General features: G+C 40.9%; 1 protein-coding gene across 8 annotated transcripts; it reads left to right on the top strand.

The window, feature by feature from the left end:
• The first annotated feature begins 597 nt into the window (after window positions 1-597).
• Window positions 598-17,031, top strand: esr2a (estrogen receptor 2a). 8 transcript variants are annotated; one of them, XM_020056229.3, is made up of 13 exons: window positions 601-853; window positions 7,130-7,239; window positions 7,385-7,560; window positions 10,323-10,384; window positions 10,606-11,120; window positions 11,282-11,451; window positions 11,795-11,911; window positions 12,693-13,013; window positions 13,659-13,797; window positions 13,902-14,035; window positions 15,348-15,531; window positions 15,743-16,002; window positions 16,467-17,031. In XM_020056229.3, the coding sequence occupies exons 5-13, from the start codon at window positions 10,699-10,701 to the stop codon at window positions 16,484-16,486; spliced, it is 1,767 nt and encodes a 588-aa protein (XP_019911788.1). In that variant the 5' UTR covers window positions 601-853; window positions 7,130-7,239; window positions 7,385-7,560; window positions 10,323-10,384; window positions 10,606-10,698; the 3' UTR covers window positions 16,487-17,031. The 8 variants fall into 8 exon arrangements, with proteins under 8 accessions (XP_019911789.1, XP_019911790.1, XP_019911788.1 ...); XM_020056228.3 differs by having other exon boundaries at window positions 10,547-11,120; XM_020056225.3 differs by having other exon boundaries at window positions 7,385-7,534; window positions 10,323-11,120.
• Window positions 17,032-17,040: the final 9 nt, after the last annotated feature.

Genomic DNA, 17,040 nt, shown 5'->3' with positions numbered 1-17,040 from the left:
GGACAACAAAATGTTCTTTCTCACTCAGACATCATTGCACATGTGAACAGACATCCAGTGTAGGTATTACTATTCGTTTTTACATTGATTGTTGTATACTAATTTCCTCAAAAGGAAAAGCTATAAGAAATGTATCTGTTATGGCCATTGGGATTGCATCCTAGTGGTTAAAGATGGTTATGAAATGTTATTCCAGATTCTAGGCTACTACTGGTCGTTTAATATTGTCCTTTGATATCTCAATGACACGTTCAGAGTGTTGTGCATTTAAAAATAATGGCAATTGCACATGTAGGCTATTCTTAGTAATGGTCATGTATTTTTATTTAGTAGAATAGAAGCAAGTGCCATATCTTACCAACTGAATAAAAAAAACAAAAGTAGCAAGCCCTTGTCATACCTATGCAAAAATACGAATTTTATATAATTGATGTCATTGTCGGGTGCCAAATAGTATATCATACCAATGAAAATAAACAATATCGCAGACACATCATAAATACATACTGACGGTGCGACAGGATTACGAAATACTCTCACTAGAGGGATCGCCAAGTCCAACTAAATCATAGATAGGCCAGCGGGTGTGGTTAGTGACGTTGCTGTCTACGAAGAGATTTTACGAGCTCGTATGGTGAAGTCAACTGAGAAAGTGCACCGTAGGCTGTCAGTTCTGTGAGTTCTCAGGCCCAGTCTTCAAATTCTACCGCCCGCTTGTCGTGCTTTGAGGCAGAAACGTGCATCTTGTTGCCGGAACGAAGAACGGAAATAGATGCCAGTGTTTCTGCTCAGTGTTGTTTTTCTAACTGACCACTGGAACTTTTCTGACTACGTGTGCGGTAATCTGCAGGAGGTAGGTAACAACACGAAAATGTAGGTGGTTAAAAGTTTAATTTGTGCTGTATGGAAATAAAACGGTGGTATTATTAATGTCACGGTGTTTTTTGAGTTGATCTATTAGCTTTCTATTCATCAGTAATCGAATCCTTTGATATGAGGTACTAATTCCAAATGCATTTGAGCGACGTATAGGCACATTTTTGTATTTGCTTGACTTGATTAATAAACGCACAGCTCTTTATTTCTGCCACTATTATTGATTTGTTTAGCCTATCCAACAGCCTTATCACGAAACCTACTTTCAAATATCAAGACGGAACACATTTAAATCGATTCAAAATATAATTTATAATTTACTTTTTTCCCCCTTTTTTTTAACTGCAACAGTATATACATTAGTTTCTAATGCATTTTAAGAAAAGTGAATATGGACTTGAGTGGAAAACAATAAAAAATTAAAATAAATCCGATATCAACTCCAAACCCAGACAGCGCAGTTTATGAAATCAAGGGCTCCACGGGTTCGAGCACTTGAGCAATGCCAGGTTTTGGATTTCCACACATGGATAAGTGTCCTTTTATATACGCATGTCATGCAAAACTATGCAATTTACATTATCGTCATTGTTTTTAATACCACACAAATAACTCAAGTCACAAAAAGGCCAGGACAATTGGACACAGATTGGACAATATTAGGAGCTCTACATATTATTGGGTACAGTACAGTGTCACAGCGTGATATATATATTAATCATAGGCTACTGACTGGTATGCTACTTTTTACACACATTGCTGTAGCCTTTTTTGTAAATTGTTGAGAAATTATTGTTAGTTTCTAAAGATTAGTCTTCTCTTTTTTGCAGTAGGTATTTGCTTTCCATACCGTAGCTTATGTTTATTCAGCATTTTATTTTTCTGTAAAACAGCCTCTTTCTATAAAACAGCCTCAACCTATAGAAATAATAATCTCTAAATTATACTTAAATGTCAGTTTCCGTCAGATGTCAACTTTAGTTATCAATTGTGCTTTTTTAACCAAGCAATCCATGCTTTTTGCAGCAGTGTTTAGACTTTTGACATCTTGTAGGTCCAGGTGTTCTTCCAGGGTGCCAAAAGCAAAATCAACATGACGTAAGCTCAACTAAATATACAAAGGCTTATAAAAAAGCTTGGTTCATAATCAGCTGACACATTACTCTAGTTTTTGTTACAAAATAATCTAAAAAAAAGAGAAGTTTACATAAACTTAAGTATGAATGCACTTCATCTCATGTCTCAAAATCAATATCTATTTAACTTCTCTGTTTTGTGCCCTGCAGTTTTGATAAAAAATATGACCGGATTAACTGAAAAGTGAGTCTGTCCGGTTGGTAGGCTGTCAGAACTGTAAGCTGTCAGGTGGATAATTAGTTAAAATATATCTATTGTTGAATATAAGCTGCTGTTACTAGCATGCTACCTAGGAGGATGAAGTTTGAAATAGCTGATGTTAAATTTAACCTTTTAAGAGGGCAGTGAGTCAGGCTGTGGTGAGGTAAAAAGACAGAAGCAAACAGAGGTAAAGTTTAGTAAGCTAGCATAGTATCGCATCGCCTTGGAATTGAAAGGATCCTCTGAGAGAAACTTTAATCTTTTCAGAGACAAGAAGAACTTGTTACTCCTTAAATGGGAATATAATAGATTTTTCAATCAACTAATTAAGTTAAGCATTAAAACAATTTACACATTTAGAATGCAATTTCATGTCATTTTATTTGGAATAGGCTATATGTAATGTAAATACTAGGACTCATAGACTTTTCTATTGAAACTGACAGGAGGGCCTAGTGAATGGTTGTTGTTCTAATCCCCAACTTAACAAGGTAAACAAATCTGTTGTAATGTCCTTGAGCAAGGTACACCTGTAAATCACTCTGAATTAGAGCATTTGATAATGACTAAAATGTAAAATGGTATCTTGATTAATAATGAAAACATACATTAAATGAGTTTGATTAGGAAATATGTTAAAATTGATAGGAAATATAGTCATTGACACAATTAGAAATAATATTTGTCCTTTCATCAAAGAATCCTCCAAGACCTTTGGCATTCTAGTTGTCAATTTGTTAAGGGAATCTGAAGATATTTCACCCCATGCTTCTTGAAGCACTTCCCACAAGGTGAATTGGCTTGATGGGTACTTCTTACATACCGTACGAGCAAGCTGCTCCCACAACAGCTCAGTAAGTTTGAGATCCAATACCAGTGCTGGCCACTTCATGATAGACAGAATACCAGCTGGCTGCTTCTTCCCTAAATTGTTCCTGCGTAGTTCAAACCTATGATTTGGTCATTGTCCTGTTGTAGGAGTATATTGCCTCCAATCAAGTGCCCTCCACACGGTATGGCATGATGTTGCAAAATGGAGTGAAAGTCTTCCTTCTTCATGATCCCTTTTACCCTGTACACATCTCCCACTTCACCACCACAGCACCCCCAGACCATCACATTGCCTCCACCATGCTTGACAGATGTCGGTAAGCACTTCTCCAGCATCTTTTTATTTGGTCTGCATCTCATGAATGTTCTTTGTGATCCAAACACCTCTAACTTAGATTTTCTGCCCATAACACTTTTTCCCAGTCTTCCTCTGTCCAGTGTATTTTTTCTTAATCTTTTCTTTTTATTGGCCAGTCTGAGATATGTCTTTTTCTTTACAACTCTACCTAGAAAGCCATTATCCCGGAGTTGCCTCTTCACTGTTTTCTTTTGAAACAAGCACATTTCTAAGTGACCCCAAACTTTTGAACAGTAGTGTATATTTTTTTTGTAACTGGCATACCGACTTATCTGTGAAATAAGGTAGAGGGAGTATTATATTTCGGGCATGTATGGCCAAGACAATAACCCAACCTGAATCCAAACCAGGCCACAATCAAAGCCCTGAAACAAACCAGAAGTGGAGATGGTTGCAGAACATGCCTGTCAGAGCATCACCAGGAAAGATGCCAAGCGTCTAGTAATGTCTACGGATGGCAGAATTCAGGCAGTCATCATATTCAAAGGATTTATAATTCATAAGTACTAAATAGGACAACTTCATCTGAGAATATACATTTTATTTCAGTGACTTCTGTATGGAGGACTGTACTTCCTACATGGTTTACAGATTATAGATGTAAATACAAATTAAAGCTGACAGTCTGCACTAACACCTCGTAGTCAGTGTTTCATTTCAGATGTAACCAGTATTTGGATAGAGATTACTCTTGCTCAAGAAGCAGAGTTTAAAAAGTCTTCGCAATTAGCAAGGCAATGCCGACATTAACATAATTGTTAAGGCATCAAGACATTATCTTAGAATTAGACCGAGCACATATAGCCCAAAGAGTGTTAGAGGGGGGACCATTCCAGAGAGGAAAAGATTGAGAGAGAAAGAGAGAAAAAAGAGCAATGCATCTGATGCCTTTGATAACCATTTGAATTTGGTTGAGTTATTAACTGATAACATACCGTTAAAATGAACTAAGTAATCCAGCAGCAACAACTCCACAAGGTTGTAGCAAGAAGGTGAATGGAGAGGATAGACTGAATTTCTAGAAACAAAAATTATAAATACGGTTGTATAAAGTTAATTGAAATGGAGGAAAATTGACATAAATGTGTGTGCGTGCGAGCGCATGTGTGCGTGCCTGTGTTATGCACCTATCAGCTAGGACAGTGGCTATAACCACACAGCAACAAACTTCTCTAAAATGGGTCAATCATTGATTCGAGAATAGTCCATTTCTCTTAGCTTAGGTTTGGTGGACATTCATCCTTGGACACCCACATTTGGGTTAGTAGTTATTGTATAGGTTTGGGAATGTTTTCTGGAAAATTCAACTTTTTTTGTATTTGAGCATATTGTGGAAAATGTTTTTTGTAATAGGAATGCTGAAAAAAACAGTTTGCTATAGCCTGTTTGGACCCTCACCAAATGAAAGCTTCAGTCATATCATTCCTAAACTTGATTTATTCATCAGCACTTACTCTACATTGTGTTTTGCTGTGTAGCCTACCCATTTGACACACGACACAGTTTTAGGAGAGCTCACTCCAATAAAACCTCAATAGTGGTGCACCCACTGGTAGTCCTATTCTCTCTCTGAATGTTTCAGGCCAGAGGTCAATGGGAGATGTGTGTGCTGTTCATGAGTAGTTCCTCTCCATGCACTGCCTACAAAAACTGCTTGAACTTACATGTTATTGTACAGGTTAAGCTGCCCACGATCCGTGAGTGGCACAAAGTTTCACCCTTTCTTGATCCACTTCTATCTTTCTTACAATTCTGGCAGGCATTCTTTGGTCCTCCTTTTTCCGAATAATTTCACCAGTTATTTGTCCTGTCGCCATCACATACTACGATAACAGTCCTCGGTCTTGAGTACACTGGGAGGTATAGATGTATTGGTGTGAAGCGAGAGAAAGTTGTGGGTGATTGGTTCGAAATCCTTAGGATCATAGGCTTTAGTGATAGGCCTATCATTTATGATTACCTCTGCTTCACACTTCAAGGTCTGAAAACCATCATCATCCAGTGTTTGTTGTGCCAGTATGGCACTGAGTATCATATGTACTGTCCTTATTTCCTTTTACCCAAATACCTCCATGATGAGACCCTGCGGGGTGGTTGACTATCCAGGTGATAGATTCTTTTTGAGCATTGTGCTCTGCAACTGCATCATGTATTTGATCTGTGGCCATTGCCTTCTTCTAACTGTCCAGTCTTTAATACAACCCGAGGCATAGATGAACTATGATCCTGTGGGAGGGTTATAATATCCAGGTGATTCGGGCCAAAATAATCGATGCCCACATTGGTGAATTGTGGTTCATCTGGCACCAGTCTTTTCTTAGGCAAGTCTGCTCTTTGTTGTTCACCTCTAATACCGCTTTCTTCTGCAAAGTACTCACCTGGAAGTAGCTACCATATGGCTGATCTGGAGCTTGGTATCCAATCATGCTGCCTGAGGCAGGTTGGTTTCTGCCACAGTCCCCAATCTTCTCATGCATTGTCCTCAATAATGTTGGTGACATGATTGTGTTGGGCAAAATGACGGGATGCTTGGACTTTGCTGGCATGGCAGACTTACGTAGGCGTCTTTCTACTCTTAATATTCCATCTTGGTGAGAGTTTAAGACTGCCGCTTTTCCTTACACTTGAGCCATTCTTCAGTGCAGCAATGTCTTCAGCAAACACAATCCTCTGATAAAACCTGATGTTTCCTTTCCACTGAGATTGTCTGCAAAGAGAGGGATTACCAACTTTTACCATCGTTTTACACCATGGCCTTTGAGCATGCTTAATCTTGAGAACCCAAGCAATGGCTCATGGTCCTTGAGCTTTCCACTTACCCACATTGCGAAACATATGATGCTCATTTTATAGGGTTGACCCTAGTTGCAACTAAAGTATGAAATCTGTTTATTTCCTGAGATAATTCAACATCGATGTGCTGTCAACCCAAAACATTCCAGTGGGTGCTCGAGCTCGTCTTTCGTCATTTTGTCAATGTGCATAGCGACTGTGGCTACAGTAAGATCCAGATGGGTAATGGTAACATGCTTCAAGGGTGAGACCCTGGCCTTGCCCATGAGGAATGCCCAGTGAGTCTGTTCGGCACAGTTCTTCCGTAACAGGAAAGTAGCAGTGCCATAGTCATTTTAACTAGCATCTAGAGACATGATGTAGCTGTGCAGACACTGGCTCTCCGAAAATATAACACTTGATGCACCTCCTGTTTTTTACATCAGATAACAGTTTCCAAGTTGTTCCATCAATTCTTTGCGCTAAAGAGAGTTTCCTTTTCAAACTGAGGGGACATTGCACTGCCACGCGACAGTTGTTTGGAAATTCCGCATGAATGTTCATCAACTATGTTGCCCATCCAGATATTTGACAGAATTTGAAACCCACTCCATGAACAGATGATCCACCTTCTTTGAAAATAAATGCTTGATCTGCTGTTCCAATAGATCCTCAAGTTTCATGACTGATATTCTGTTTGCTATTGCAGAGGTTTGACAGTTGGGGGAGACATTCTTCCTCAGTGGTTCATTAATGATCCAACCCAACACCTTTTTGACTGCTTAAAATGGCAGTCCTCTTTTTATTACCCTCTGTGATTCCATGAAGTTCAGCAAATTTGGTCCCAATCAGCAATCCATTTCAAGTTTCAATTAGAGTGAGATGCCCTTCCAAGTAATGCAATTGATCCAGCTCCTTTTGAGTAGGGATGTTTTTTTTTCTTCTTTTCCACAGGAATCACCTACTGAGAAAAGGCATCTGGATGCTCCACGTAATTGTTTTGGTCCAAACCAGTAATTTCCACACTAGTGACAAAAGCGGTGCAGATAAACACGTTGTTCATGGTGCGTAGAATAATATCTGCTTTTCTTCCACTAATTTTGAGGTCTGTCAGCAATGTTTCAGTTCAAAATAGAGCAGAACTTCCTGGTTTCAGAAAAGCATAAGTTTCTACTATCCTTTTACTTTTCTTTGATTTTACTTTGACAGGAACAATTGCCAGGATACACTCTGCTTCCCTGGCCCAATTACGACTCCTGGCTTCACAATCCATGTTGATAAGCACACTCGTAATGGTTTGCTGTGTGCCATGTGCTGTTAACTGCTCCAGCTTCTGGCTAAACAATATGTAACAACAAGGTACAATAAGTGAACATTCCTGAACGGTAGGTCTTTGCTTACATGTTGTGATCATGTGCCCAGGTACCAGACAACCAAAACATAGTCCTCTACCTTTGAGCATGTCAATTGCAAAACAGACTGAGGGATTATCAGCAGGGCCTTGTTGCTTTTACAATGGGTAGAACATTGTTGGCATATCTACAAATGTATTCCCAGGGCGTTGCGTAAGGATTTGGGCTTGGCGATCAATAGGTAGAGCAGGACTGGCAAATTTAAGATAATTTTCCATTCCTTTCCTGAAGACCAAAGACAAAACCTCTCAGTTTGTTTCTTTAGCTTGAATGAAAGTTTTGAAATGATGGTTTTCATGCTGCTTGGGCAGTCCATTTACTCTGTAAATTCCCCATTATGAATTGTGTTAGGACTCTCAGAGTCTGCATATTTTTGAAGAGCCCCGGGACTTCAGTCTTTATCAATGGCCAGTTGTGTGTTCTGTCAATGTTAGCAGTTGCGATTTCATATTTCCATAGTGCCTTTTGGAATATATGAATCCTCAATCTGGATTCATAAATTCACACCTAGGCACCAATTCTTTAGGTTGTCCTGTTCTAAAAGGAAAACAAACTTCCTTTGCTGAAAAGCTCAAAGCTATCTTTTCAGCTTCCAGCTTGAGTTTAACAAAGGATGTGGTGTATTTTCCTACGTTTCCTCAGAACTGTGATCTCTTTCCGTGTTTTGAAGGTACATTTGATACACTATGCTCTGATGTGATTTAGTTGTCCGGGCTATTAGCAACTTTACTACAAGAACATTGTTCAATACATTTTTTTCCCACTGATTCCATAAATTCCTTTTTATCCTCGGATTTTGCCTCAGTCTTCAGTTTGTTCTCTTTCTGCTGCATCAGCAGATTTAGGAAATTGTGCTCAAATTGTGCTCACTGTACAATCTTTTCATATCAACATTCATGATTATGTTAACCTGTCCAACATGTTTTATCTTCCATAAGTTGTACAATTTTATTTTGCTTTTCAGATTCCAGCTCCTCCTTGATTACAATGGTTTATTTCATTGATATTATACTGAATTACTAAAGTCCCCAAATGTTGTAATATGTTTCCATCCATTAAACATGAACACAACGGAATAGAGATGAGATTTCTGAATGTCAAATAAACACACCAATCGCAGATGCTTTTAGCCTTAACATGTTGAATCCAAATGATGATAAACAATCCATTACAGTAAGGAACTCCGACTACCTCACTGGATCAGTCGTGCATCTGCATTCATGCGGTGAGGTTTTTGACAAGAGTGAGGTCCATTTTTAAAGTTCATCCTAGTTTAAGGATGGTTTACTATTGCAATAGTAGACATATTCCTAATTTCACAATACAATTTGGATTATATTTAATAAAAATAATACATAAATGATTTTTAACAAAAGTACTTAGTTAGTGTTTCAATTTAAAAATGTAGTGCTGTTCTTGTAGTGGTGCATCTCCATGATTGGTCAAACACTGTTTACTGCTGCCAAGTCAAACCACAGTGCTTATTAGGTATTCTAACTGGACACCCAGTAGATCACCTTTAAGCAGTAAATGAGCTGTGGCCAACACCACATTATCAAAACACACTTATGACAGCAACAACTAGCATGATTGGAGTAAGAATGATTGGAATTTTAGCATTTTGGTGAGGTATCAATGTAATACATTTATTGTAAAATAAAACTTTATTGTAAAATAAAATAATGAACTCATTCATTAAATTGTCTTAATATATCAGTTTTATTTAGATACTTTTATGTGTCTAATTTTCATATGTTGTATACACACTGGGTTATTTTCATACATAAATGTAATATAAAAAAGGTGGAATAGGGCAGCAACCACCAAAAGGTCAAGTGTGCTGTCTAGACAGATAATAATTGTCCCTTTCTCTTGCATGAATCAACAAGTATTTCAAGAGAAGAGAATCCTTACGCTTGCCAGTAGATTACAGCTATCTGCTTTAGGGGTCGACCGATATGTCTTTTTCAGGGCCGATACAGATTATTAGTGATCAAGGAAACCAATGACCCATATTTTGGGGCTGATATACATTTGCAGCAAATAAACTATATTTGTCCTAATAAACTATATTTGCCCTAATGTGGCCTTTAGTTGATTAAATTCAAAATAATGGGACAAAAGAACTGATGCACTGCCTTCATGGTTTGATGTGAGGTTAATTATTTCTACCAACAACAATGTGTTGCTTAGTCGTTTCTCAAAACAGTAAGTTATTACAGTACCTCGTGTATTTCCCCAAATGATCCCTATTCACATTAAGGTGGACTACGTTTTCCCACAGATCTCTGGGCTTTGGTCAAACAAAGTGCACTACACAGGAAATAGGACTACTTTTGGAATATAGCCAATGACTGGCTACAATCACCTTCAACTGAGCTATTGGGATTACTTGAGAAATGGCTCACTTATTTAGAGTCGTATAGTGAATGGAGCTATATAAATGATTTATCTGGATAGTGCTGAAAACTTGGGTTGTGTTCAGCAGGCAAACAGTGTGTTGAAGTCTTTTGAAGTGGTTCATCTCTCAGTTTGAGAGACTGCTGTCTGTACTGTTCCAGTTTGTCTCCCACTTCATAACTTTGTGCCTAACATTTGTCATACCGCACACAGATTTTTTGAAGTTATAAAACATATCAATACATATCTTACATTTCATATGAATGTAATGTCTTGTGTGATGTTATGAGAAGTGTTCCGTTTGTGACTCAGTCCTTTTCTCTCCGTCCCTACAGTTGGAATCCCTTTATCAGATACCCAGCAGTTGTCTTTTGATAAGTTCAGACACCCAAGATAAGTAAGACTTCTGGATTTAGCGTCTCTTATTGATTCAGAAAAACGTATTCCATGTGCATCTCTGCTGACACAAACCCACAAACTGTGTCTCACGCTGATTAGAGCCAGGTCCATTAGTAGGCCCTGTCTGCAACACTGACCATAATCACCTGTCTTTTATCAGTTCCTACCCAAATCATAATCTCAATGATTAAAGAAATGAACGCACGTGATTGACCTTAGATCAGCCTCAAAGACAACATCCTCCTTCTCCGGGACTTCTGCATTTGGTGTCCTCGACTTATGACATCATAGAAAATACTCCCAAGCTTGCCAATGGCTGCATCGCCACTCCCAGAGCGCGACTCTGCTCCCCTGAATCTGAATCTGCAGGAGGTCGCCTCCAGCCGCGTGGTTGGCAGTGGTCACCGTGTCCGGTCACCCGTCTTCGGCGCCCCGTCCCTGCACCTGGACAACCACCCGATCTGCATCCCCTCCCCGTACACTGACGTCGGGCACAACTTCACCCCTTTGTCCTTCTACAGCCCCACTCTGCTAGGATACGGTGGGCCCACCCTTCCCGACTGTCCGCCTGGCCGTCAGTCCGTCAGCCCCTCCCTCTACTGGCCCGCCCACGCTCACATGAGGCCTCCATTGGCTCTGCACCACCGGCCCCAGTCCCGGCCCCAGCACGGCCAGCCTACCCGCGGGCCTTGGGTGGAGCTGTCGCCTCAGTACCACGCCCCATCTGATAGCAGGTAAAAAGGAAGATGAGTTCAGGTTGGAGGGATAGCGGTCTTTCTCTGCTTATAGACCTAATATGCCCTAGGACAGGGTTACTCCTTAATGTCCTTTTAAATGTCACCCGCCTGGTTCTACAACATTATCATCTTTCCTGTTGTCACTTCCTGTTGGACAGCAGCAAAGTTCTGAGGAAGGGCTCACAGGAAGGGGCAGAGACCATCGTCTCGCCAGGAGTGAAGGCGGACCTGCATTTCTGCGCAGTGTGTCACGACTACGCATCAGGCTACCACTACGGAGTTTGGTCCTGTGAGGGCTGCAAGGCTTTCTTCAAAAGAAGTGTCCAAGGTAATAGGGGCTCATGACGCTGTAGGTCAGGCACACGGACACTGGCTCGCACACACAACCATGATGGGAACCCATTTTCCTGTCAATCCGCCGTTCTTTGGGACCGATTCACTCGGGCCTGAATTCAGTGCAAAAAGCTCTTTGTCATCAATGTGTGCGTTTCTCAACTGGTGGGTCACGGTTACTGTTGATATTTGAAACACACTTGGGAAAAGGTTGCCAGTGTACACTTGGAATAAACCAGAACTAGTTTGTTTCTCTCATTTCCCCTCTCACTTATCCTAAATCTCAACTTCAGTGCTTTCTCTCCCTTGCCCTGCCCAAATCCCACTCTCCTTCTCAGGACACAATGACTACATCTGTCCCGCTACCAACCAGTGCACTATTGACAAGAACCGTCGCAAGAGCTGCCAGGCCTGCCGCCTCCGCAAATGCTATGAAGTTGGCATGACCAAGTGTGGTACGTGTCTCTGGCCTTTCAAGTCATCCCCTCCTTCTCAGTGGTTCTCAACAGGTTTTGAATGGCTGGGTGGAGGAGTGAATGTCTTTTGGCCCGTGATTGGCCAATAGGGAAGAAATGTAAAGATATTAACATGCAGTCCCGATAAGCTGATAGGATGGTCTAAAGACCAAACCTTTACCCATTTGAACAGTCATTGTTCAGATCATTCTAATCAGATGATAATCAGCTTTCACACAAAAAGAGAATTATCAGTATCTTCGTTTTGTGAAAATACAAATGTCTTTGTACTATTTTCAGTTGAATATAGGGATTAAATGATTTGCACATCATTGCATTCTGAATTTATTTGCATTTTACACAGCATCTTAACTTTTTTGGAGTTAAGATGTTTTTAAAGGTTAGTGGACGATCACTCTCCTTCCTTACTACATCATTTGTTATTAATCTGCTTCATCACATAAACATTAAGTGTTTTTCTTTAGCTAGAGGTCCACAGTAAATGAGCACTGTCATTTATTTTGTCAACTGCCTTAGCATTGGGTGCCACCAAGAAAGCAATGAGTTATGGCAAATGTCAGCTATGATGTATTTCCTCTGGTACTGTCTGTGGGAGATATGCAACTGGCCCATGTTCTACAATGCTAATGTGTTTTGACACCCAGCTGGTCAAAGGAGAGTCATCTCTGGGAAATGTGGGTGTGATATCAGGGGGCTGTAATTGAGGTCCTGATATAGTGATCGCAATCACACCTTATCCGTATACATTTGTTTTCCTCAGGAATGCGTCGCGACCGCAGCCACTACCGGAACCATCAACCGAGGCATGTGGGGCGATTCTCTTCCCGTGGCGCGGCTAGTGGGGCCAAGCTGGCCCCGGCTGAGGAGGGCGAGGCAGCCGGTGAGGTAATCAAGGAACTCGGCCCCCCAGTGCTAACCCCCGAGCAGCTGATTGGCCAGATCTTGCACGCGGAGCCACCGGAAATCTACCTCAGGGGGGATATGAGGAGGCCCCTGACGGAGGCCAACGTCATGATGTCACTCACCAACCTGGCTGACAAGGAGCTGGTCCACATGATCAGCTGGGCCAAGAAGATCCCAGGTTGGTTGGGGGCGCGTGCGTTCGCACAAGACATATTGCCATTTTCAAGAGATGACATGAATTGGAGACCGATTAATAATTAATTTGTACTGCAACATAACCTTAAAACGGGCATTTCGTATGTCCAACCTTGTGAACCTCATTGAATGTGATGTACTGACATAAGCCTCAAATGGATAAAACTAAATGGACACGAATCCATCTGTCATGGTTCTCTCCCCCCATTGTATGCAAGGTACTAACATTCATGTCAGTTGGCTGACACTCATCTTTTCCCCTTTGGATTTAGTGTATATTCACATAAATATACATCAGTTAGTTAATGTGTAACCTTTAACTGGTTGACATTGGGCTTGCTCTTTTGCCAGTCAATCTCAAATACCTCCTTTAAATCTTTAGGGTTGAGGAATCAGTGCACTCAAAGATCTGGAACATGTTATTTGCAAATGTTAAATCCTGCAGGGTTGGAAAGGTGCTGTTTTCATTCCACTTTAAGAGGGCCATAAAAGTTATGGCTCCCTTTTAATCTTGCCCGGCCAGTCCAAAGTTTCTGAAATATTGCCTTTGTATTTAAATCTTCAAACAAACCAACTGAATCAAGCCCTAGATCAGAACTCTGAGTATGGGTCTGGCCTATCTTTACAGGATTTGTTGACCTGAGCCTGTTCGACCAGGTCCACCTTTTGGAGTGCTGCTGGTTGGAGGTGCTGATGTTGGGGCTCATGTGGAGGTCTGTAGACCACCCTGGTAGGCTCATCTTCTCCCCGGACCTCAGTCTGAGCAGGTGACCACCCTCTACCCCTGTATCAAGCATATGTATTACTTTTAACAGATTTTCATTGTGGCTCCTAATCATACATTCAAAAGGAAATATCTGTCTGTTTTCAGGGACGAGGGGAGCTGTGTGGAGGGCTTTGTGGAGATCTTTGACATGCTGCTAGCGGCTACCTCCAGGTTAAGGGAACTCAAGCTGCAGAGGGAGGAGTATGTCTGCCTCAAGGCAATGATCCTGCTCAACTCCAGTATGTATGTGTGTGTTTGTGTACATGTTTAAAGTGTTTGTGCTCACATATGAGTGTGGATGTGTTAGAAGAATGAACAGACCTTTATATATCTGTCTGCCTCTGTTTTGTACTTTTCATATTTATTGTGCATATCAAAATGAAGTGTTCAGCTTAATTGCTATGTTGGACAGTTTATTTTCAGTATTATCCTGTCTTTTTGATAGTCTAGGGAGGTTTGGCATGGGCAACCAGAGGAATAACTCACTCTGGCAAGAGCTAATGGGAACACTGTGTATAATTGGAGTCAGAGTGTCTCTCTGGTCACATCATAGTTCCTATTTACCTCACACAGATGTAACAGTCTACTTGATTCCAAGTCAGTGGGTCACGGCCACTATTTTGATATTTAATAAAATGTTCTGAACTGTAGCCTAAGTAATCACATTTAACAAACATACATTAGTGTTATTTATGAATGGTTGGAAAGTTTGGTTGCCTGAGACCTAAAGATTTTCATTCCAAGAGAATGCTTTGGCTTTAGCTGTTTGTGCTGATGTGTATTTTAGTCATTGTCAGCTGCCAGTTGTGGAGCCTCAAGGGTCTTGGTTGTTTTAAATGTGTTTGGACCATTTTACTCTTGGATGTAAAAATTACATTCTCTGGCAACCACAAGCTAAGTCATGTGAAAAGGTAAGTACACTCACTGGAAAGCAGTCTTTTTAATATACAGCTCTGGAAAAAATTGAGCCCACTGCACCTTTTTCTTTCCTTTCCAAAAAAGTTGAAAAATAATGTTTTTAGTGAGGAACAGAAGGGTTAAAATTAAGAGACCACTGCAAATTGAACACTTCTGTTCCTCACTCAAAACCTTCCTTTTCAACTTATTTGGAAAGGAAAGAAAAAGGTGCAGTGGTCTCTTAATTTTTTCCGGAGCTGTATATATGGACTGATGGTTAAATTGGGTTAACCTTAACTTTTTGTGTGTGATTTGTTAACTTTGAGGCCATTTAAGCAAATAGAATAAAAAGTAAACCCCAACCTTTTACCATCACATTAAATGGCTACCATATAATTAGATTCACTAAAACGGGTGCAAATGTTTAAAACATTGCACCCATAAGGATTAGAAACGTAACCATATGGGTGTGCGGTAAAACACCAAGATCAAAAGACCCATCCAGAGAAGATTGATGCCCGTGAGTCTAGGAGGGGTTACAAAGCCAAGCAATTTGAAATAAATGTACAAATGGAGACATGTCCAGACCATTACATACTCAGTGTATGTGTTCATGTACAGTCCAGATAGTTTGTGCCTGTGTTGTGGTTGCAGACATGTGCTTGAGTTCCACAGAGGGGGGAGAAGAGCTTCAGAGTCGCTTGAAGCTCCTGCGCTTGCTGGATGCCGTAACAGATGCACTGGTGTGGGCCATCGCTAAGACAGGCCTTAGCTTTCAGCAGCAGTCTGTACGCCTAGCCCACCTGCTGATGCTGCTCTCACACATCCGCCAATTCAGGTACAGCAGACCCAATGCGGTCACTACTGTCACTCTTGCCAGTTACCTCTCAGGCACAATACGGTCACTACCATCACGCTTGCCTGTTAACTCAAGTCACAACCGTTGTTTTTAACCTGAGTGCTGTTTTAAAGCTGTCAGTTATACAGAAAAAGTTTTGCCAGGTAAACTGAACCTGATGAAAGACCTTTTGTTTTTGCTCGTTGTGCAGTAACAAGGGCATGGACCACCTGCACGGCATGAAGATGAAGAACATGGTGCCCTTGTATGACTTGCTCCTGGAAATGTTGGATGCCCACATTATGCACAGCTCCCGACTTCCCCACCAGACCATCTCAGGGGACCCAGAGAAGATCCCCTTGCAGCCCAACCCTATCAGCAGCCTCCCTGCCCAGACATGGACCCCCAGCAGCAGAGACGAGCCCAAGGAGCAGGAGCCGGTGGACTACAGGGACTCTGGTAGAAAGAAAGGTTTGGACAGTCCTTTCATCTCATGCAATTATGCCCTTGAGCAAGGCAGTTGAGTCAAGACCTTTTGATGGTACTCCCTTGAGGGTAGGGTGTTAGATCTAGAAATAGGGTTACAGTTCGAAATAGGGAAAAGTATGATTGAAGATAATACATCCACACCTGTTTAGTTTGTGAGGTGAAAAACAAAACCAGCAAAAATGTATCGAGCCATAAGTTGAAGTTCATCGTTGCAACATGACAAAAAGGCGGTGTTGTCACATGAACAGAGACAGTTCATAGTAAATATTGCATGTGCCTGTTCAAACAGGAAATACCTTTACGTTTCCATTATGCAATGTATGATGCAATACAGATTAAATAGAGCTCTTAATTTTAGAGATCTGAAAAAGACAACGCGCAATGAATTAATTGATTTTAATGCTAACACCCCCCTCCCCCCATTCTGTCCCTTGTCATTCTATTAGTGGTGAAAGTGGATCTTTAACACAAATGAAGAAGCAAAAAGGATCATGGAGAAACTATGTGAAGCTGAACACTGACTGTGGATGGAACTGCTTTTAAAACCACTCATTAACTGAGAAACTGGGAACGAGTGTGGCAGAGTTTCAGAAGGTGCCTGGAAGGGATTCTAGCTGTACCTCCAATTGCTCTCAAAAGACATTCTCCCCTTGTCTACTTTCAGCATGACCACTTCTTTGGGTCTCTCTGAGGCTGCAAAGGCAAACAACGAGGGTCAGAATATCTCAGTGGATCAGTGGAGGAACGGAGATGATGAGAAGGTGGCAAAGAGTAGCTTCCTGGGATTGTCGTTTGGTTGTTATGTGGGTGTCGTGCTGCTGAAAGTCATGTTCTTTGTGTTATTTTGTCTCTATTGCTCACAGAGAAAGACAAGCACTTGAGTCTATTTTTCTACAGAACACCTCATGTGTGCAAGCCATATGCTTTACCTTTTTATTTGTCAATGGGATCATTTGCATAAATAAATGACCAATAAAAATACATTTAGCTATGAGTGACAATCAAAAGATAGATGGCTAT

Source organism: Esox lucius, chromosome 18, assembly GCF_011004845.1.
Source record: "Esox lucius isolate fEsoLuc1 chromosome 18, fEsoLuc1.pri, whole genome shotgun sequence".
NCBI classification, from domain to species: domain Eukaryota; kingdom Metazoa; phylum Chordata; class Actinopteri; order Esociformes; family Esocidae; genus Esox; species Esox lucius.
This window is presented reverse-complemented; position numbering and strand designations above follow the sequence as displayed.